Source organism: Argiope bruennichi, chromosome 9 (assembly GCF_947563725.1).
Source record: "Argiope bruennichi chromosome 9, qqArgBrue1.1, whole genome shotgun sequence".
Taxonomy (NCBI): domain Eukaryota; kingdom Metazoa; phylum Arthropoda; class Arachnida; order Araneae; family Araneidae; genus Argiope; species Argiope bruennichi.
In genome coordinates, this window is record NC_079159.1 from 43,110,716 (window position 1) to 43,133,966 (window position 23,251).

The following is a 23,251-nucleotide window of genomic DNA, read 5'->3' on the forward strand; positions in this document are numbered from 1 at the left end:
CAAGTAGTTTAAAACAGAAACAAAAATATTTTATAAAGATAATAAAGAAGTGTTTTGAAACATTAGTTAAGTAAAATTTTTCTCCATTAATTATAATCTTACATTAGCGGATGGTTTATTTTTTCAACAATATAAGGAGTGGGTGGGTTGTGAGTTTTATTGGCGCAAGAGCCAACCTTGGCTAAACTGCGCCACAACAATATAAGGAAAGATAATTGCAATGAACATAAATAAATAATTGAAATTTGAATGGTGAGATTAAATTCTTCATTCAATTGATTAATTAATTGAAAATAATTTATTGATTAAATTTTTATTATTAAAAATTTATAATTACATAAACATTTTTACAGTAAATTGATTTAATAATTTTTAAAGCTATTCAAAATTATTTTTTAAAAAATGGCAACTCTAATAGAGATGCGAACATAAAAGAATTCAAGATATATTTTGAAGTATAAAAATAATTTAATTCAAAATGTTGTGATACTAAATTGTAAAAATTAATTAAATTTTATTTAAATAACTAGATTAACAAGATATTTTGCCCCTTTTTTAGAAATGTAAATAATTTAAATTTTTAAACAAAATTTTGAAGTAACAAAATAATTTAATTCAAAAGGTTGTAATACTGAATTATAAAAATTAATTAAATTCCATTCAAATACTCTGATGAAAATGAGTTTTGGCCTCTTTTTCAGAAATCGTCTGCCTAATCTTTGGAATTTGTTATTTTCTTGTTTAAAATTAAATATGTTTTTAAACAAACTCATAATCGTTTGCGTTAAGTATAAATCAAAATTCTATGAATTTAAATGATAATAGTTACAACTCAGATTATTTACTTACTTCTTTAGAGAAGAATGTTAAAATTTTCATTTAAAATTTAAGATCTAAAGATGAAAATTAAAAATTTATTTCTTCTTTTTTAATTCTTCTATAGATTATATAAGTAGCTGGTTTTATAAATTCAAAAGAGCCGTTATTTTGACGGTAGCATTTAAATGAGTGATAATTAACAGACATATATCTGTATTTATAGTACTTCCTATTCAAAATAAATAATAATGGAAAGAAATATTTATAGTTCTTGGGAAGATAAATCAAAATTGAACTGAACTTCCGACGGGAGTTTCAATGCCCAGATTAACTTACCAATATTTCTTTTGGATTCAAATGTATGAAAAATATTTCTACAAGTATGAATTAGTGACGGTAAGAAATGATATAGGAATTAAAATTTGATCCAAAACTTATTCTGTAATCTGAGAATATTTTATGATCATTTTTTGTTGGAAATGTCTTCAATCGTTAATGTTTTTATTTCCAGAACGCTAATGTGGCGATACAAGTATATTTATTCCTATACATTTCACAAAATGAAATAAAATATTTATTTAATGTTTGATAATATTATATAAATACCAATAAAAATTATATCAACAAAAATCAACAGATTAATAAAAATTATATCAACAAAATTCAACAGATTAATAAAAATTATATCAACAAAAATTAACAGATTAATAAAAATTATATCAACAAAAATCAACAGATTAATAAAAATTATATCAACAAAAATCAACAGATTAATAAAAAATTATATCAACAAAAATCAACAGATTAATAAAAATTATATCAACAAAAATCAACAGATTAATAAAAATTATATCAACAAAAATCAACAAATTCAATAAAAACTTTATCGACAAATTATCAGCAAAAATTTGTTTATACCGTATCTCGAAAAAGAAAAGATATTTAAACTAGTTATTTTATTCATTTACAAATTTTTTTTATGGTTTTTCAAATTAATTACAGAATTTGAGCTTGGAAGATATATATTTAGATATCAGATAAATTCTAAGAAAATGCTTATTTAAAAATGTGATAAGAATACATTTTTATCATCATTCATTTCAAATTAGAACCCATATATATATTTTTTATTTTAAGCTTAAATTATATGATTTTTGAATCCATAATTATTTAATTATTGAAATATCATGCATTAACGATTTGCAAAGAGCATTCTTGTTAAATAACACTATATTAGAATAACAAATTACTTGTGATAGGGGAATGCATTAACAATTAATTAGGAACAAACCATGATTCCATTATTCTACGTAGTATAATATTATATATACATCAATCAGAATCCACACATGTATAAATACATATCACCCTCAGGTTCAGCGAAATTATAACTTCCACATAACAACAAGACATCGAAAAATAAATATTTGTAACCAAGTAGTTTTGCGTGCTAAATTCGAAGATACTCGAATCGATTTCAATTCAGCCATACTATTATTCACATTTCACATACAATACATTCTGGTCAACTGTAAACAGCTCTCTGTTCAGCTGACGCTTCTATTTGCCACAGTATGCAATTCTCAAACACAGACAACAATGTGTATTTTATGTCCAAGACAAACATTCCTCGACTCTCTAAACATTCACGAGATATGACAATCACCATCAGCGCTACATCCTGGAGTTGCGGCCGCATCCTTCAGTTTGCTCGATTTTTTGCTCGTTCGACGAATCAGACTGCGACTGCGTGGTTTGGTGGATTTTTGAGAGGTTGACTGTTGCTGAGCTGTTTCGGGATTGCTCTCTGCCTGTTGCTCACGTGCAGGACTTAAACTCGAGTTGAATCTGCAAATAAGAAACATACTCAAATTATTCTAAATAAACAATAAATTACACAGAATTCAGGGTTTAAAAAATACACTTGTTTAATTCCAGTAATGGATCATTCGTTAGGCAAAAGATGAACTTAAGACGATGAATTAGATTTTAGATAATTTTATTTAATAAATCGGCTGAAGAGAAAATGAAAAGAGAGGGAAGAAAAAAAGATAGATCATTAAATTCTATGAAAATACCTTACCTATTCAGAGATGAAAAAAGAGTTTTGAGTTATATATTGGGGCCCTCGAAGTTCTCAGCATGCTTTGGCTATTGATCCGCTATTTGTTTATTAGCTAATCCGCTACTATGTTTATAGTTTTAAAGAAAAAATAGAACGTTTGAAAATTAATTAATTTCTAATTACTTAAATTTAGACTTCATTTCCAAGTTGCTCACATATCTGTTCATCCCGTTCCTAGAGTATAATCAAGCCCCCCCCCCCTAAAAAAAATATTTTATCAGCTAAGTCAACAATATAAATTTTGGATGCATTCTTACATCTTATTCTTTTTTGTTTATATCTTGGGGTTCGGAGTGTGTACTTTAGAGAATCTAAGAAAGCACTTTAAGTGCAACTAAAAGTGGAACGTTTTACTTTACATGATGAAGACAGTAAAGATGTCATCTAGGGAACTCATTGCCTGCTTCCTTCAACAAAAAAATACTTTTCATACCCTTACAAAAATAATCAAGAGCATGAATAGTGCAACAAGTTCGATATCAAGTTTCGATATATCATTTCATAAGAAAATACGAATACAAATAACTAAATCCAGACGAAGCATAAACAAAGACATCAGTAGTAGAACTTGACAACACTGACAAACAACTTATCGTTATTAATATAAAGGAAAAGCAGAATAACATTCCAAGTAGAATTACAGATATCACTTCTCGAACCACTCTCTAAAAAGTGCATTGACTCTCCCTGTAACTATTTCTCTTTCAATAATTACAAATAAGGGTATAGAACTTTCTATAAGGATTTACGTATCTCTGTTCTTAATACAACTATATCTATAATTCTTGAATTTGATATAACATTTAATTTTGTTGCCAGATTAATCACCAAACGAACGTCAAAGCCGGAATTCATTGACAGGCATTTATTAGGCATACAACTAATAATAATTATAATAATACAACAAATCCAACTAAATAATATTTCAACCTTAATATAAGATAACTTTCACTGGGAAGCAATGAGCAAATATTAGATTCAGATACACACATGCACACACACACATACATACACACACACACACACACACACACACACACACACACACACACACACACACACACACACACATATATATATATATATATATATATATTGACATAGTTGAAACTATGTCAATACTTTTCCCTGAATTTTCATTGACTTTTGTATTTTTTCTCATTATTAGTGGTTATAATTAAATTCTACTCAAATATGGCAATTAATTCACAGCATATTAAGATCAAATTCGGAGCTTGCTAATGGTCATAGTGCAATTGCCTTGGTATTATCAACATGAACATTGGGAATTACAATGTTTTATCATTCTCCTTTTTCTTCAATGTTTTATCATCGATCGATATCATTAAATAGTTAATGAAAAGAATATGTTTCCAAGTCATCTTACATTACTTTCTACTTTCAATTAATTAAGTGTAAAGACTGTTAAAAAAATTGTTCATTCAATATTTTGCCGAAAATAATGTATAACAGTTACTGTTCATAACTAGTAAAAGTTCAAGTAAAATTAAAATGAACGATAACTATTTCTAGAAATTTCCTGAAGCATTACAGAAACTTTCACAGAACTGGAGCCATAAACAAGCAATTAGTACTATCTATTTACTAGAAGTTTTTTAAGAATCATAATAACTCCTTTATATGCGGAAACTTCAAATTTTCTTTGTTTATGTAAAAAAGTATGTTATCGAAAGATAAATAGATCTTCTTAAGAACTCGAAGTAAACATCTTGCCAATAGTTGCCAGACGATGATGCATCTTCATCATTTCTTTGTTTCATTCAAAAAGAAAATTCTTTTATCTTCTTTTTGCTTGGAACTCACAAGCAATCTTCTTCAAGAAAGCTGTCAGACCGTAACAGGCACTTGTTCAAACATCGAAACTTTGAAATAATTTAACATAAATATTTGTTTTAGTGATGACACTGTGCCCTTATCATTGTGTTCTTTCTTCAAGATATAGATGTGGGCTTGTACGAGCCAGTTCAATTTTTTTTCGCATTTGTTAAACTTTCTTTAGATTTTGGGAAAATCTTTCACTTCCATTGAACTAGCTTTGAAACATCATTTTTTGCATCAGTTGTTTAACCATAAGTGTTAAAAATTTTGAATAAGAAATTCTGCAAGTTATAAAATGATAAGTTCCTTTCAGAAGTTTAACAAAAGAATAATTTAAAGTTTAATACTTGATAAAGATTTTTTTCTAACTAAATCCGGTGTAGAAATTCGTTTGGCAAATTATTGTTTGTTGAGAATAATTAGAGATAACATTTTTCTATTTAGTTGAAATTATTTTAAAATTTCCGATAAAACTTTTACATATTAATTTTCAAACTTTCTTTGTACTAAGAAAAATTTCGATTACAAACAAACGTGGATTTCGATTGCTACGTGGATTAGAAGCAAACATTTCAGCCCTGGTTGTTAGATAATGCATCTTTATCACTTCTTTATTACCCGCAAAATGAAAAGTTTTTCTTTGACTTTTGTTTGGTACTCACAGGCAATCTTCTTCAAACAAGCTGTCAGACCATAACAGGCACTTGTTCAAACAACGAAACTTTTTTGAAATAATTCAACACAAACATTTATTTTATGATGGCAATATGATTTTATCATAAAGTTCTTTCTTCAAGATAGGATGTGTTCGTGTGTTTGAGCAGTGTTTTCTTCATTTTATAAACTTTCTTGAGATGCTGAAAAATTCTTTAATCTCCAGCAATTTTTTTTGAAATTTATGCTTCTTTTTTTACATGTTACATCTCCTGTATTATTTATACTTTATTTCTGTGTGTTTTCCTACATATATTTACATATATACTTTTATGCTTTTGCATTTCTATTTAGAATATTTTATTTTTATTTGATAATGCTTCTCCAATTGTATTATATAATTTACTGTATGTGTCCATTAGTATGTGTCCAATTTTGTTCCAATTTTTGTTTGTATTTGTGTGTTTTCTTGTTTCCCCCATTTTTCTTTGCATTGCTGACTGCGCCTTTATATTTCAAAATTCTTCTATTATCAATTGTTTAATGGCTTACATTTACATTTATATTTAAGCCTTGTGATATACTTGTTGGTACACGAGGAGTTTATACATTGAGAATCAAAATAATAATAATAACAATTAGAATATTAGCATACTTATAGGATCAATTTCTTTAATTGTATAATCATGGATTTATTTCATATATTTAATAAAAGAAATGTTCGAAAATTTAACGCTTGATAAATAGTTCTTTCTGAATCAATTAAGTCAGGAAGTTTGTTATAACATTCAATCAATATTTTCCAAAAAATTAAAATAGATAAAATATTTATTTATTTGAAAATATTTGTGAATCTAAATAAAATTTTATACATTAAAATTTCAAGCTTTCTTGGTGATAAGAAAAATATCGATTAAAAGATAAGCAAAACTATGGATTCAAAGCAAACATCTATCTTAATTATAATTATTAGATAAGGCATCGTCATAAATTCTACGTATCTTTCAAAATTAGAAATTTTTCTTTGAATTTTGTCTACCACTGATAAGCAATCTTCATCAAAGAAGTTTCCATATCATAACATATTGAGTATAGCAGTTCGAATATTAAAACATGGAAATAATTCAACACAATCATCTATTTTAATGATGACACTATGCTGTTACCAGAACCTTCTTTCTTAAAGGTATAGAAATGTGCTCGTATGTATTAGCAATATTTTTTTACCTGGTAAATTTTCATATTAAGATTTTTTTTTTTTTTTTTTTGCATCAACTATTTTGCTATATATGATAAATTCTTTTAAAATGAGCCTTCTTAAATTCTATAATGTTGAATTTATTTCAATCATTTAGTAAAGAAATTATACAAAACTTTGAAGCTTGATAAATATTTGTTTCAGGTAAAATCGAATCTAGAGATACATACAAATTTCCCATCACTATTTGTTCAAGAATAAATGTAATTAACACTATTTATTTACTTGAAGTTTTCCAATTATCTGAATTATGCTTTTAAATGTGATATTTCATATTTTCTCTACTTATAATAAGAAAAAAACTAATCGAAAGATAAACAGAATTTCCTAAGAATCGGAGCGAAAACCTCGCTAATTGTTGCCAAATAAATTCTAGAATTTCGTTCCAAATTTTAAATAACTATTTGGAAAGAGTAAATATAATTAACATTATCTGTTCTCTTGGAATCATTTTTAAAATTCTTTCTTATCACTTTTAAATAAGAAAATAAATAAATATAACACTCTTAAATATTAAATTTCATATTTTCTCTACTTATAATAAGAAAAAAAAAAAACTACTCGGAAGATAAACAGTGTTTTAAGAAATCGAAGCAAAAATCGCGCCAATTCTTGCCAAATAAATTTTAGAAATTCGTTCCAAAATTTAAAACACTATTTGGAAAGAATAACTATAATGAAGAGCATTTGTTCTCTTGAAATCCTGGAAATATCTGGATTTAGCACTTTTAAAGATAAAAATTGATAAATATAAAACTTTTAAAAATTAAATTTGACATTTTCATGTTTGTGGTAAAAATAATTTCATCGAAGGACAAACAGGTTTTGAACGAATTAGAGCAGACATCTAGCCAATAGTTTCCAGGCAATGCATCTTTATCACTTCTTTATTTTTCTTAAAATGAAAGTTTTTTTTAAAAAAAACTTTTGTTTGATACCCGCAAGTAATCTTGTTCAAACAAGCTATCAGACTGAAGGAAGACTTTGTTCAAACATGGAAACTTTGAAATAATTCAACACAAACATTTATTTTAGTGATGACACTGAACTCAAACCACGGGATTCTTACTGCAAAATATATTAAAATACTCGTTTATACGATCTGATATCTCTTGAGCTAGTAACCTGTCTTAAAAATTTTGGAAAATCCATGAACTCATGGGAGTCTGATTCGCGTGTTATTTTACTTGTAAAATCCTTGGAGCTTTTTAAAAATATTGGTACAATTCTTGTAAATTGTACCAATATTTTTTTTAAAGTTCAAAGAAATACTTTTTTTAAATTATAAAATTATGGTTTTAGTTCAAATATATAATAGAGAATTCGCCTCGATATTTGACATTTCATAAGAAATCTATACTTATAATAAAGCTCAATGTGTGTGTGTGTGTGTGTGTTGGCGCTCTACAGGCCAGGTCATTTGACATACAGCTACCAAATTTGGTACATGTATACCGTAGAGGTCGGGAATGTGCACCTGGGGTCCCTTTTTTTGAAATTTTAATTAGAATTTTAATTATTAATTAAAAACTAACTTTCCCGCCAAAAAAATCTTCCATTTTCCCCACCGCCAACTTTAACGCCAAAAAAATCTTCCATTTTCTCCACCGCCAAATGAATAAGACTTCAGCTTTTTTTTTCTCCCAACAGTAATAAGGCTAGGGTTAACATTTTTCGGCGGATTATTTCAAACGATTCTGTTTATTTTCTTAATGTTTTATGCATTTAAAATTAAACATTGTTAATTAATCCATGTTTCAGATTCATTCTGAAGTACTTTTGAATTAAAATAACACAGAATAAAGGAAATTAAAAATGTATAATCTGCATAGCGTTACCCCAACTGGCGTAGAAAAATTCACGCATTTGCCTTACCGGAGCTGGCGGAGAAAATTCACGCATGCGCTTTCAGACTGTTGCCATGACAACCGTTATCAACGGATGATTTAAATTATTTTTAGGTTAGTTGCATGCTTTTGTAAGTAAATTGTATTTATGTTAGTTATATATTTTTTGTATATGCTTATAGTTTTAAGTACATCGTTTTTTAAGTAGTTTTTTAAACCTGTTTCCGACCGATTTTTTTAAACGATTCCTTTTATTTTCTTAGTGTTTGATGCATTTAAAATTAAACATTGTTAATGAATCGATCTGTTCATGATGAATCTGAGAAATTTTTGTTGACAAATTCTTGAGATATTACATAAATTAAGAAAGATATTCTTTAGTGCCCATAAAGTTTAAACGCTCAGTGACTCTGTTATCAGTAATCATATTATAAAAAAATGCTTTGTTTCAGTAAAATTTATTATGATATTAATTTCAGATTAATTCTTTCCACTTTAATTTAAAGCATAAATTCTACGGGAGCTAACAGAAAATTAGAGAGATAATATTACGTTATGACTGAAGGCCTTTATAATATTATGAGTGAATTACATGACTATCAAAATTTGAAGCTTTAAAATATTTGATGAAGAAGCTATTAAAGTAGGAATTACATAAAATATTTAATTATTAAAATTTTAACGAGCATTAAGATTGGCGAACCGGCTGGTCGCCAAAGGCGGCTAGTAATAAATAAATCAAGATTAGAACTTAAGATATCCGACTTCTTTCGAAGGTATTTTTTTAATAAACGTATTTGAAGCACTATTTTTTCACTTTAAAATGAATGAAAATATATAATATATCATACAAAAATATTCTATAATTTAATTATTTGATATAATTTGTCCAAAATTAAGAAGAAGCACAAGTTTAGAAATAATTCACAGGACTTTTTAGATAAAAGTTTTGTGGAATTTTTACCATTTGTTTAAAGCTTATAAGATGTATAATATTATAATGGCTCATTATTTCACTTATATTTTGATTCATTCTTTGACATTTTTTTTCAATTTCAAATTGATATTTTTAATTTTTTTTAGTAAAGAAACGAATATTTAGCTCAAATATTAAGGTCTATGAAGAACCCTATTATTTGATATATAATATCAAGAAATTTTACACGTAAAATCTTAATAACAGTGCAAATAAATAGAAATTGTTGATAAATTAAACATATTTTGCTTTAAAATCTAAGTTTTATGTCACGAACAGCCATGAACAAAATTATATCAACCATTTTTAGCTACACTAAAAAAATATAGATTTTATTTGATTGAGTTGATTGATGATGAAACAAAAAATTTAAATGATGAACACAATATTTAAAAGAGGTTCAAACTTTAGACATTTAGCCCAAAAAATTGTAGATTTGGTCCTATTATTTTTACCTAATTTTCAAAAGTTTCTTTTAATTACATGCCAACGATAATGAGCACACAAGGAAAAATGTATTTCATATGGTGGTAACTATCGCAAGTACAAATCTAATCATCAAAACACTGAAAATTATATTTTCATTTTTGCAAACTATACTTAAAAATTTTTTTAACTTATGAAAATTAAACCAAAGGATCGCTTGAAAATAAATTAAAATCCTGAAAAGCTTTTTTTGTTTAAATTATAAAGTGGTATAAAAAGGATTTCTTAATGAATATAAACCTAAGGTTTTGAGAAAATTTTTTAAATTTTAATTATTTTTTAATAAAATATATGGAAAGATTCATTTTTGGTAAGCAAATATTTGTCACTTTTGATTGATCTAGTTTAACGATCTGTTTTGTACAACGTTACCAATACTATAACGTTTTGCAACTAGAGGATTGGATGACATCCTTAAAAATTAATATATTAACTAGAGGCACGTGATCTAACCAAAAAACAAAATACTTTCTTCCGAACTCTCTAGTAAAGCTGTTATCTCCCATTCTTCTTGTAGACCTGGGTAAGACAGAGAAGACCTCGCTTGACCTTGGTATACAATAGTTAAGAATTATTAATCTTTGGCGTAAATTTAGCATTTTTATTGAAACGCTGGAATGACCTTTGGCGAATTTTTGACCATTTTTAATTGTATCTGAAAATTTATGTTTTAGAAGTTTTTTTCCAGCCGATTGGAATAAAAATTTACCACAAAACTGTAATTATGGTCTTGGAATCGCATAAGAAATTTCATACATTTAAGCCATTGCGTTTTTAAGTTATTATATTTACATGGTGTTAAAAAACAGATCGACAGAAAAAAAACCGCTTGACGGATTTGGTTTCAAATTTAATAAATATTTACATTATACGTGTTAAATACGTGTATGGAATATTATCCATTTAATTTCCTTCATTTTGTAGTTATTGTATTAACTTATATTTGAACAGCCGAGCTGAGAGACTCCCTCTGAATGGGGTTCAAAGTTTCATAGAAATGTACAAAATTAGAGTAAAGGCCGTATACAAAATTTCAGAACAATTTTTAGTTATTTTTGTCACAAACTGACAAGCGTAATGCCAAAAAAAGTGTTTTCCGAACTCAGGGAATCTAAAACTAGATTCGTCAAGATTTTTACAATTTATTTATGCTTTTGAAGATTTTTACTACTACTTATTTTAACTTTTTGGTTAACCTTTTTAACTACAATTTAGGACGCTGGTGTCAATAAAGACGTTTTATTCTTGGAATTTTGTTATCTAATTCTTTACTCTCTTTATTTTCTATACTTCAGTTTTTTTCCCCCTCACCAAAAAATATCCTTTTCTGTTTTATTTTTTTTCTTGCTTAAAATCATATAGACACGTTTTCTTTGAATTCTTAACTCCATTCTGCTCAAAAGTAATTTGAAATAATATCATTTGTTGTACCGGGTGTCCCATAAATTTGTAAATACTTTAAAAATTCATAAAAATTGAAGGACTGGGTATATTTGAATGCCGTTTGCGAAACTATTAATCTCATGAAGGAGGATTGTTTTTTGATACAGAAAAAAAATAATTCAAAAATTTGTCAATAGAGGGCGCTGCACACAAGCAAATCAGTGGAAATATGCAAATTAAAGTCTTATGAAAGGCAGAGTGAGCGATTGACACATCATTTCTAAAGGTTTGCATAAGGTTTGTATTAAGATGTTGACACTGGTGGATAAAGCACTATTGGTAAAGTTTTTTTTTATGTCAGCAACGAATCGGCGGCTGAAGCCTTACGAAAGTTTAGGACTCAGAAAAGATTGAAGAAAGGTTCAGGTCCGATCACTCCTGCTGGACATGTTTCTCTAGTATGCCGTTTCGAAGAAACTGGAAGTTTGTGTCATCGGCCACGCAGTGGTGCACCTCGTTTAACAACAGTCCGTACCCCCGATGTCTCTTCGCAAATGGACACGCTAAGGGAACAGTCTACAAGTGCAGTCAGTAGCGCACGAGAAGTGGCCCGAATAACTGGTATACCAAAGACTTCGGTGTACCGTATCCTTCATGGTGTATTGCAATTGTACCCATACAAATTGCAATCGCTACATCAGTTCTTACCAAATGATACAGCTAAGAGATTGGAATTCTCAAATTGGGCTTTGGTGAAAATTGAAGATGATCCGCGATGGCTGCTGAAAATATTGTGGACAGATGAGGCTCATTTTGCTTTGCATGGAGCAGTTAATACCCATAACTGTAGAATATGGGCACATGAGAATCCACATGCTTACACTGAGAAGCTTCTGCATTCACCACGGGTTACTGTTTGGTATGGTTTCATTGCATCTATTATTGTAGGCCCTTTTTTCTTTGAAATACCCTGTAAAAAATCAGGATGGAAGACATGTTCAGTTAATGGAACAAGTTACTTGGAAATGTTACAGAAGGAAGTGATACCGTCCTTATTGGAACACGATGTCCTTGACACAGTGACATTCATGCAAGACGGGGCACCTCCTCACATCGACATCGAAGTGACGGAATGTTTGAGAAGAACTTTTACTGAAGAACGGATAATTAGCCGTTACTTTACACATGAATGGCCTCCACGCTCACCAAATATAACACCCCTTGATTTTTGGCTATGGGGTTACCTTAAGTCTCGGGTGTACCGCCATAGGCCAACTTCGTTAGTGCACCTAAAGGAATTGCCATTCGCCACGAAATCTCATGCATTCATCCGGATATGCTGTATGATGCAGTTTCCAGTGTTGTCTCCCGCTTCCAAACTGTTATTTGTGGTGATGGCGGACACATAGAACAAGTACTATAGCACTGGTGTGATACGCATGTAAGCAATTGCTTGCATGCAAATAAAAGTATTTTTCCCGTAGAATTGTATGTTTTGCATGTGTTTAGCGCCCTCTATCGACAAATTTTTGAACTATTTCTTCTTCTTCTTTTTTTTTTTTTTTTTTTTTTGTATGAAAAAAAATCCCCCTTCATGAGAATAACAGTTTCGCAAACCGCATTAAAATATACTCATTCCTTCAATTTTTTTTGAATTTTTAAAGTATTTACAAATTTATGGGACACCCGGTATATGCTTTAGATATGACTAGTAATCATTTTAGAAGATGCTTGTTAGTAATTTACCACTTTTTTACTTATTATCTAAATTTACTTTAGGGAATATAAATATCCTAAATATACTACAAGAGTAACTATCACACTAATTTAATTATATTATTTATGTTTTCATAAACAGTTAGGAATAAAACTGATTAAATTTTGTCACACCATTGTTGATTGTACATGAAAGAATTATATACCGAAAAAACATCCAAAGATATAACGCATTAATTAAATATTAAAAGAACAAATATATAACTTAAAGGAAATAAAAATGTCTATGCAATTTTTATTACATGTATTTAATATTATCTATTAAATTATTCACGATTTATTTTATTTCGTAGAGAATACAAATGATCAAAGATATATTTTTGATGTAAGTTTGTTAATTAAACGAGTATGTGTGATCTTACGGATACTGAAAGCAAAATTAAATAATTAATATATTTAAAAAATTCCGCAATAATTTTCCTCTACATATTGGTAATTAATAAAATTATTATAATATATTTTCAATTAATATTAGATAAAACATAGGTTCAATTAAATTATTCAGATATGCTTCATGTTTTTATGATTTTTTGTTTTCACTCAATAGATTTTTCATTGAAAAAAAAATCCCACATTTCAGAGTATTAATATAAAAGCTCATAAGTCATTATTTTTTTTTCTGCATCATAGTTATTCATATATTACAAAACTGATTTTTATAAATATTATGAAATCTTACAATTAATATTTTTCTAAATTCACCATTAGATGGGCTTCTCAAATTGAAAAAAAATTGCATTAAAGTTGTCAATTTATGAAATTTCAAAACATGGATATTTCTGGAAATGAGAAAAAAATCGATCATTGAATTGTTTTTCTTTACAGATTCCACAGAAATGAAATTAAAAAGAAATTCAACAATAGATTTCATATCAAAATAAAAATTAAAGTGTCTACCTGGGTGGCCTTCCAATAGACACATGTGTACTAGATCTTCTTCGAAGGGCATTTGTCTCGGTCGGGAGAGCTATCTTCGCTAACTGGAGGAATGATTTAAAAATTTCTCGGATATTTAAGTTGTCTTTAGCAGAGCATTCTATAATCTTCGCTCGGATCTTCGGTAGCTCACAGAAGACCCACTCGTTCACATCCTCTTTCTTCACTTGGCGACGTTCTTCAGGAACGTCACATTTGTTCCCAACAACCTAAAAATGAAAATTAGAAAAATTTATTTTGAGACAACTAATATAAGAAATGACTATTGAAAAATGATACTGTGGCTCTAGTGGCATCATTCCAAATTGTAAATTTTTGAAATATGTCAGTTAAAGGATTGTGTATGGTCGAAGAAATCCATTATCAGATGACTGATGGCATTATATCCTTGACTGAAACAGAAGCCAAAAGATGAAAGCATAATTCAAGCCGCCGAATCGTGCAGAACTTTATATTTATGGCAAAATTTGTTTGATGAAATGAAATTTACAGCCCAATGAAGAATATGTATGAGATTTAATATATATAACATTGTTTACTTTTCAAACCTTGCATTGATTTAATCATGGACATATGAGAAAAGCTGTAATTGAAAATGAAACATGCCCTCAAATATGGCCATTAGTAAAAAAATAAACACTTAACCATAAGATAAGTGAATTTTTTACATACACTCAGTCCAATATTTTTTTTATCATAATTACACCATAGAAAAACTTTACATCGGGACATACATTCTATCCAATACACTTTCTTCATAATTATACCATAGAAAAATTTCACTTCGTGACATACCTTCAATCCAATACAGTTTCGTCGTCATTACATCATAGGAAAATTTATTTTCGTGACATACTCTCAGTTCAATACATTTTCATCTCATTGCGCCATAAGAATTTTTTTAATTCAACACAACTGCATGCCACTACATTTAGAATCTTGAAGATTATCAATCAATGGAAAGAGGCAAACCGAAAAAAGACAGTATTTGGTGACATATATTCAGTCCAATATACTTTCATCTTCATTACACTATAAGAAAATTTCGCTTCGTGACATTTTGACACATGAAGATGTATTGAACTATGTGTATAGTTCAATACATCTTCATCATCATTGAACCATCAGAAAAACTGAGACAACTGCATGCCACTGAATGAAGATTCTCAATCAGTAGAGGTGGACAAAACGAAATAAAACAGCATTTGGTGGCATACAATCAACTCAATGCATGTTCATCATCATTACATCATAGAAAAATTTTCCTTAGGGACATACACTCAGTTCAATGCATTTTCATCATCATTACATCATAGAAAATTTTTCCTTAGGCACATACACTCAGTTCAATGCATTTTCATCATCATTACATCATAGAAAATTTTTCCTTAGGCACATACACTCAGTTCAATGCATGTTCATCATCATTAAATCATAGAAAAATTTCACTTCGTGACATACACTCAGTTCAATACATCTTCATCGCCATAAGAAAAACTGTAACGCAACTGTATATCATTGCATCTAGAATCGTGATTCCCAGGCAGTGGAAGTGGGCACACCGAAAGAAAACAGCATTTGATGACGCATACTCAGTTTAATACACATTCAGCTACAAATTCCAATTCCACTAACACCTTCTATGGTTAAATTACCACGAGCTAAACCTGGTTAGAAAGATCTATCACATCCCTGCACAACATTACATGCTTTATTTCTTCTATTTCATTCAATCTCATCCATGCACAACATTACATGGTTTATATCTTCTATTTCATTCAGTCTCATCCCTGCACAACATTACATGGTTTATATCTTCTATTTCATTCAGTCTCATCCCTGCACAACATTACATGGTTTATATCTTCTATTTCATTCAATCTCATCCATGCACAACATTACATGGTTTATATCTTCTATTTCATTCAATAATATACCGCTACTAAGCATTTTAAGCCAAATTTCTAATGATATACAAAGTAATCAGCGAGACAAATCTCAAAATTCGACCGCGGGGAGGGGGGGGATCTATGAAATCACGGCCTCATTTTTTATTTGGGTGTTTCATTACATGACTGCGAGCGCCATATACATCTCACAGATATTCACAAGTTGATTTGTCTGTCACGCCCTCATTTTACATTAACAAAAATAATCCTCTTTCGAACGCTTGATCCCAACTTTGGCTGCTCTAAATCAAGTAAAAAATATAGATGCCCACGTTATTTTAAATACCCACTCTTTATAACATCAAAGGCAGAAATATGACTTCATTACAATTATGCAACAATGAAACCGAATACTACAATAACAAAAAATGCAGCCATCAGATATATGAGATGCTGTTATTATATTCTTGTCATAAAGCGTAATTTCTTTCAAATATCCAAGCTAAATACTAGTTATCGTTTCATTTACAGCAGACAAATATACAAAGTACTTAAGCCTAATATTATCATTTAATAATTTTAAAACCAAGCAAAGAATATCGCCTTTGGCAATATTTTCATAGCGCGCCTGACAGTGACGTATCATTTACATCAATATAATTTTGTCTATTGCAAATGCATTATAATGCTAATGACGTGATACAGAAATCTTACTCTTAATATTTATTGCTGAATGGCAATAGTTAAGAAGAAACAAATCACTAAACAAACCCTTCAGACTGCTCCATTACATGTTTTTACACCTGCACTTGATTCAATAATTTTTTAATTAATAGAGCTGCAAAATTATTATTAGAAATGCTTCGAAGAGGGCTGGCATTCCACTATGTCAGAGGAAATAAGATGTAAATGGAAAATAGAAATAGCTTCAAACAGAAAGATTCATAAGAGCTAAAAGCAGGCTTAACCGTCGCCAAATGGATATTTCGCTTACCATGATAGGCAATTCCTGGAAGTCAGGTTTCTGTTCTCTTATTTCTTCAAAACATTGTTTGATGATGCGGAAAGATTCTTCACTGTCCACACTGTAGACCAGAAGAAAGGCCTGACCATTGGCTATCGACAAACGACGCATGGCCGGAAACTGCAAGTCTCCAGCTGTGTCCAGAAATGTCACTTTTAACTGCATTCCCGCTGAAATGGAATACATCAAATTAAAACTGGAAATAATCTTGATTTATTGCACATGATGAATTTTTGTACAATAATTATAAATATAATTCATAAAATGACATTCGTAGTAGCTATCGAACTGACTGTTGCTAGTTAGTCAGATCTTATTTTTTTTAATAACCAGTATAAAAAATAATTAAGAATAATTTATAATTCAGAAATTTACATTTGAGAAGCATACAGGGTATTTCTGAACTCCATATATGAATTGGGGGGAGGGGGGGGGTTAGAAAACAACAACAGGAATCAGAATAAAAAAGCATGATCCCAAATGTATAGGTGCGAGCTATCTAGGTCAACACCCGCGAAATTCTCATTGTATCCGGTGGCAGTATGAAGTGATTAAGCATCGTTTCATTGGCACCAAGAGTTAGCCGATATTCACTAATTGAAAATGTTCACCGATCCATGCGGCGCGTAGAAATCAATTGTGCATGAATGCCGATGTCAGAAATTTCGAACACTCCTCTGATACTTCTAACTATTGTACTATTGTATTGTACTGGGGTTTTTTTAGTAATAAAGCGCTTTATACTACTTTCTGTGTTGTGTTCTTGCTTTGTCTTTATGTTCCTTTATCACTTAAGGATGCACATTTGGTACGCTGTTATCCTATGTGATTCTGATTCCTATTGATTCCTAGCACACACACACACACACCCTCTAAGTTTGCATGCGGATTTCTAAAACACCTTATATTGAAATATATTTTATATCACCTGATTAAAAATACAAAAATAACAAATTTGATGTTTTTAACTTGGATCTTTTTGTATATTATTTTCCCATGATTTTCATATATGCTCCTTGTTTTGTAAGAATTTTATTTCTAAACAATCAGCTAAATAATAATGTAATTTTAAACACGATAATATACCAACAATGAAAATAATTTAATAGAATTATATTTATATTTGACTTAAATTTAATTCAAAGCCATTCCCCATATCTGCTGCTTTCTGCAAATCAGAGATATCAGTACAGATAAATTGAAATTTAAACTAATATTTACTAAGTGAATATGAGTATACCGGCTCATTACACAATTCACATAACAGAATTTATTGTAAATCACACAGCGCTGTATATCAAGTATAATTATTTCATATTCATAATTAAATCATAATGGCATTCATATACGAATATTCTTCAAGTGTTGTGCGAATAAAATATAGTGAGCATATTTATAGATAATAAACATAGGAAAATTATTATTCCTTAACATGAACCAGCAGGATTGGTCTCCATAAAACTTTCTTGCATACTCTCTAATAAATGTGTCGTGCCAGAGAACGTCTTACATAGCTTTCGCGTACAATAGTTGCTAGATATTAACTTTTGGCGTGGCTTTAGCATTTTTACTGAATCTATCATGCCAACCTTGGCGACTTTTTTGGCAATCAATCCTTGGCATGCAATTAATAGTATACCAAAATCGAATTTGTGTTTTAGACATCTGTTTTCCAACCGATTGAAGCAAAAGTTGAACGCTGTTGATTATTTATTTCTGAAAGTACAGATCGACAAACGGTCAACCTGTAGTTGGATTCGGCCCAAAATTTGATAGTTGTTTACTCTATAAATGTTAAATCTGCGTACCGAATTTTATTTATCTAGCTCTCTTCGTTTTGTAATTATTGTATTAACTTATATTCGAACAGACGGACAAGCGGACTTCCTCTGAACCGCTATCTTTGTCACAGACAGACAGACGGACATTTTTCAAAAATGCATTCTTCTAATTCAAGGAGGTCTAAAACGTGGAGATTCGTCAAAATTTCGGATTCGGATTTCCTGAAGATTGCTATTTTTTCTCTCTGCTACATATATGAGAAAGTAAAAAGAACAACAAAAAAAAAATGTTACTTCTTAACAATATTACATAGAATTTTGTTAATTTACCAAGCAATATACATATTTTTATTACTTAAAATATCCTTTACTTGTAAAAAAAATATCTTTGAAATCGCTATACTTTTAATGATACTTCAGTTCCCAGTCCTAAGTATTATTAATAAAAATAAAATTATAATAATTCGCCAAAATCTAACTACAAGTCGAAAATAAATGAAGGATAATTATCGAGGAACATCTGATAACCCTATAACGTGAAATTCTCGAGTTCTATCAAAATCTCCAAATTGAGTTTTCGCTTTATCCAATTTGTTCTGCTCGTGTTGAGTGGAAACGTGATATCGCGAACCATTCAGGCGCTAAGTGATTTCGAAGTTAATGATGTTAGTACTCGATCTCTGTTTGCTTTCCCTGCGAGGTGTAATTTGGCATTGGTTCCTCGCAAATCCGTTTTTCCCGCCTCGTATTTGCTGCATTTTGTATCGAATGTTGACCTAAACAAGCAGGAAAATTCTATTTACTTTTAATGACACTTTTTTTTTCTTTCAGGTACATGTATAATGTTCTTTAATATATTTATTAATGGAAGTATATTTTTGTATCTTTTGTGATTTTTTTTTTGTTTTAGATAATAATGAACAATTCAAGAGATTATTTTGAGAATAACAATGAAGGATTTCCAAATTTTTTTTAAGTAATAAAGAATTTCAAAATGATTTTTTTCAGAAAAATAAAGAATTATTTGCAAACGATTTTTTAAAGCTATAATGCAAAATTAACAATCTGCAGTGTGAATGATAATGAAAAACTAGCAAACGATTTTTCAAAGCAATAATCCAAAATTAACAATCTGCAGTATGAATGATGAAACGATTTTTTAAAGCTATAATACAAAATTAACAATCTGCAGTATGAATGATAATGAATAATTAACAGACGATTTTTTAAAGCAATAATCCAAAATTAACAATCTGCAGTATGAATGATAATAAATAATTAGCAAACGATTTTATTATTTATTAAAACATTTATTTTATGTGGTAGAATATTCTTTTTTAATATAGAAAATTCTTTTTAAAAGTATATTATGTAAATAAATAACGCTGTTGTAAACTATTTCAGCTGTTGAATCATATTATAGAAATGAATTATATAGTTGCAAAGAATTTAATATATAATGTTTAGGTTTCAGTTTGCCGTGTCGCGTGAGTTGGTGCACCTTATACTGTTTATTTTATTATGTACTAGCCGCCTTTGGCGACCAACCGGTTCGCCAATCTTAATATTCGTTAAAATTTTAATAATTAAATATTTTATGCAATTCCTACTTTAATAGCTTCTTCATCAAAATATTTTAAATCTTCAAATTTTGATAGTCATATAATTCACTCATATTATAAAGACCTTCAGTCATAACGTAATATGTATCTCTCTAATTTTGTGTCAGCTCCCGTAGAATTTATGCTTTAAATTAAAGTGGAAAAGATTAATCTGCAATTAATATAATATTTTTTTTACTGAAACAAAGCATTTTTTATAATATGATTACTGAAAACAGAGTCACTGAACGTTTAAACTTTATGGCACTAAAGAATATTTTTCTTAATTTATGTAATATTTCAAGAATTTGTGAACAAAATTTTCTCAGATTCATTATGAGCAGATCGATTAATTAACAATGTTTAATTTTAAATGCATCAAACACTAAGAAAATAAACAGAATCATTTAAAATAATCGGTCGAAAATAGGTTAAAAAAACTACTTAAAAAACGATGTACTTAAAACTATAAGCATATACAAAAAATATATAACTAACATAAATACAATTTAATTACAAAAGCATACAACTAACCTAAAAATAATTTAAATCAAGTCCAGATTCGTCGAAAATAGTTGTCAACTATCAGAACACAATGCGCATGCGTGAATTACTCATTTGGCGAAGGGGAAAATGAAAAAGATTATTTTTGGCGGGAAAGTTAGTTTTTAATTAATAATTAAAATTCTAATTAAAAATTCAAAAAAAGGGACCCCAGGTGCACATTCCCGACTTCCAAGGTATGCATGTATCGAATTTGGTAGCTGTAGGTCAAACAGTCTGGCCTGTAGAGCGCCAACACACACACACACATTGAGCTTTATATAAGTATAGATAATATGATTAAATTTTTGATGCCTCTTAAAAGATATTTGTTTAAAACCAGTGATATCTATGAGTTATTTTTTTAAACATCTGAAAACTATGAAATGTTACAATTAAGTTAAAGACAAACTTTTAAAGGTAATATTTAATTTTAATCTTTGACAAGAATTGCAAAATGTTAAAATATTTTAAAGAAAATATTTACTTTAAGTAGTAAAGAATGAATAATTAGTAAACAATTTTATTATTTATTAAATCATTTATTTCATATAATTAAATAACTTAATGATAGAAGAATATTTTTAATGTATTACATAAATCAATAAGGCTGTTGAAAACTGTTTCAGCTATTCTGTCTTATTATGGAAATTAATTGCATAGTTGCAAAGAATAAGAATTATAAGATTCAGGTTGAAGTTCGACAATTCACGTGAGTTGTTGCAATTTATATTGTTTATTTCTTTGTGTATAATTTGATTAAACTTTTGATGTCTCAGAAAAGTTATTTGTTTAAAAACAATGATATTTGTGAGTTCTTCTTCCTTTTATACATCCGAAAATCAAGAAATATCACAATTAAACTGAAGCCAAACATTTAAAGTAAATATTTAATTTCAATCTTTACAAAAGAATTGCAATATGTGGAAACATTTTAAAGAAAATATTTATTTTAATTAGTAAAGAATCTCTCTTAACAAGTAAAGAGTTCATTAATATATAGTTACTCTGATTTCAAATTAAATTCCATTTTTCTCATTTTATTTCAAATCTTTTTTATCAATTCTTCACAAGAAGTAAAATAAATTCAATTTTAATGTTACGTGCTTCAAAAATATTGAATTTTTTACATTAATTTCTAATGAAATAATATTTTTTTTTTTTTTCATTTTCGTGCATATGTTTTTAAGCAAAATTAAAAATGTAATTAATTTATTTAGCAATTTCTTTTTAGTTTTAGAACTATCATTATATTTTTTTCTTTTCATTTCATTTTTAATTTCTAATGGTATATTTTTTTCTAACTTAACATCATCAAAATATTTATTAATGAATGAATATTTCCCGATATAAACACTATTTAAAAAACTGTATTATTTGCTTACAAATTTTATAATTTTAACTGCACGTATTTAATTAAAATTATTCTTTTACTTCATTTCCTCTCTTGATAGAATGTAAATGATAATATCGATTGGATATACATAAATCATTTTTTGCAATTAACATAGCGCAAGATTTTTTTTTGTCATGCCTGCTTTCCTTAGCATTATGTTATACTTATCTAACTTAAAAAATTTAATTGTCTTAGTAATATCGATAGCTCATATACTTAATTCATAGGATCATTATAATTTTGATTATTATTGAATTGATTTATCTGTTTGTTTGCTTTAAGTCAATTAAATTCGACAATGCAAATAAATTACATGCTTAGTTTATTGAGATTTAGAGAGCATAATAATTAGTTTTGGGATTTCAGACAATTCTTCAGTAACCCGTTTATAAAAAAATAAAGCTAAGGAAATAAAATGGATGTGAAACACATGGCTTGCAATTAAATGGCAAAAATAACTTTCTCGTATGTTTACAAAATACACTGCGTTTTACTATTTGTCTCCTTATATAGGAAAAAAAGTGAATATTAATTTTATCCCTTTTCATTTAAGTGATTGATTCGAAATTTTAGGTATCAAAATTCTAATTCTCAGTTGACTATTGCGTTGGTAACTAAGAGATTTCGGATTTTATATGAAAAGGAAATTCAAAAATTTTACTTGTAAATATAGTTTTATTAAATTTGGTTTCTTTGTATGTTTTTCGTTTATTTTGATATTATTCAACAAAGAATAACAAGATCAGGGCAATAACGCATTCTACCCTAGTACCGATGATATCATTATGTGACAATGCACACAACTTAGACCTTTGATTTCATATTGCGACTTAAATTTTAAGGACCTGAGTGTGTTTCTGTTCTAAATTGCACATTCTCTTTTGTGATAAAGTAATTTCGCCTTCTGATTCCTCAGGT

At 28.6% G+C, this 23,251-nt stretch overlaps 1 protein-coding gene across 3 annotated transcripts in view; it reads right to left on the reverse strand.

The window, feature by feature from the left end:
- Positions 1-2,058: 2,058 nt before the first annotated feature.
- The window catches only part of LOC129984182 (ras-related protein Rap-1b-like), a 249,290-nt gene continuing 228,097 nt past the window's right edge, over positions 2,059-23,251 (reverse strand). For all 3 annotated transcript variants that reach the window (XM_056093993.1, XM_056093992.1, XM_056093994.1), the window contains exons 3-5: positions 16,983-17,182; positions 14,061-14,308; positions 2,059-2,667 (exon numbers count right to left, since the gene is read on the reverse strand). In XM_056093993.1, coding sequence (XP_055949968.1) covers positions 2,466-2,667; positions 14,061-14,308; positions 16,983-17,182 — 650 coding nt within the window. In that variant the 3' untranslated portion in view covers positions 2,059-2,465. The remainder of the gene's footprint in view (positions 2,668-14,060; positions 14,309-16,982; positions 17,183-23,251) is intronic.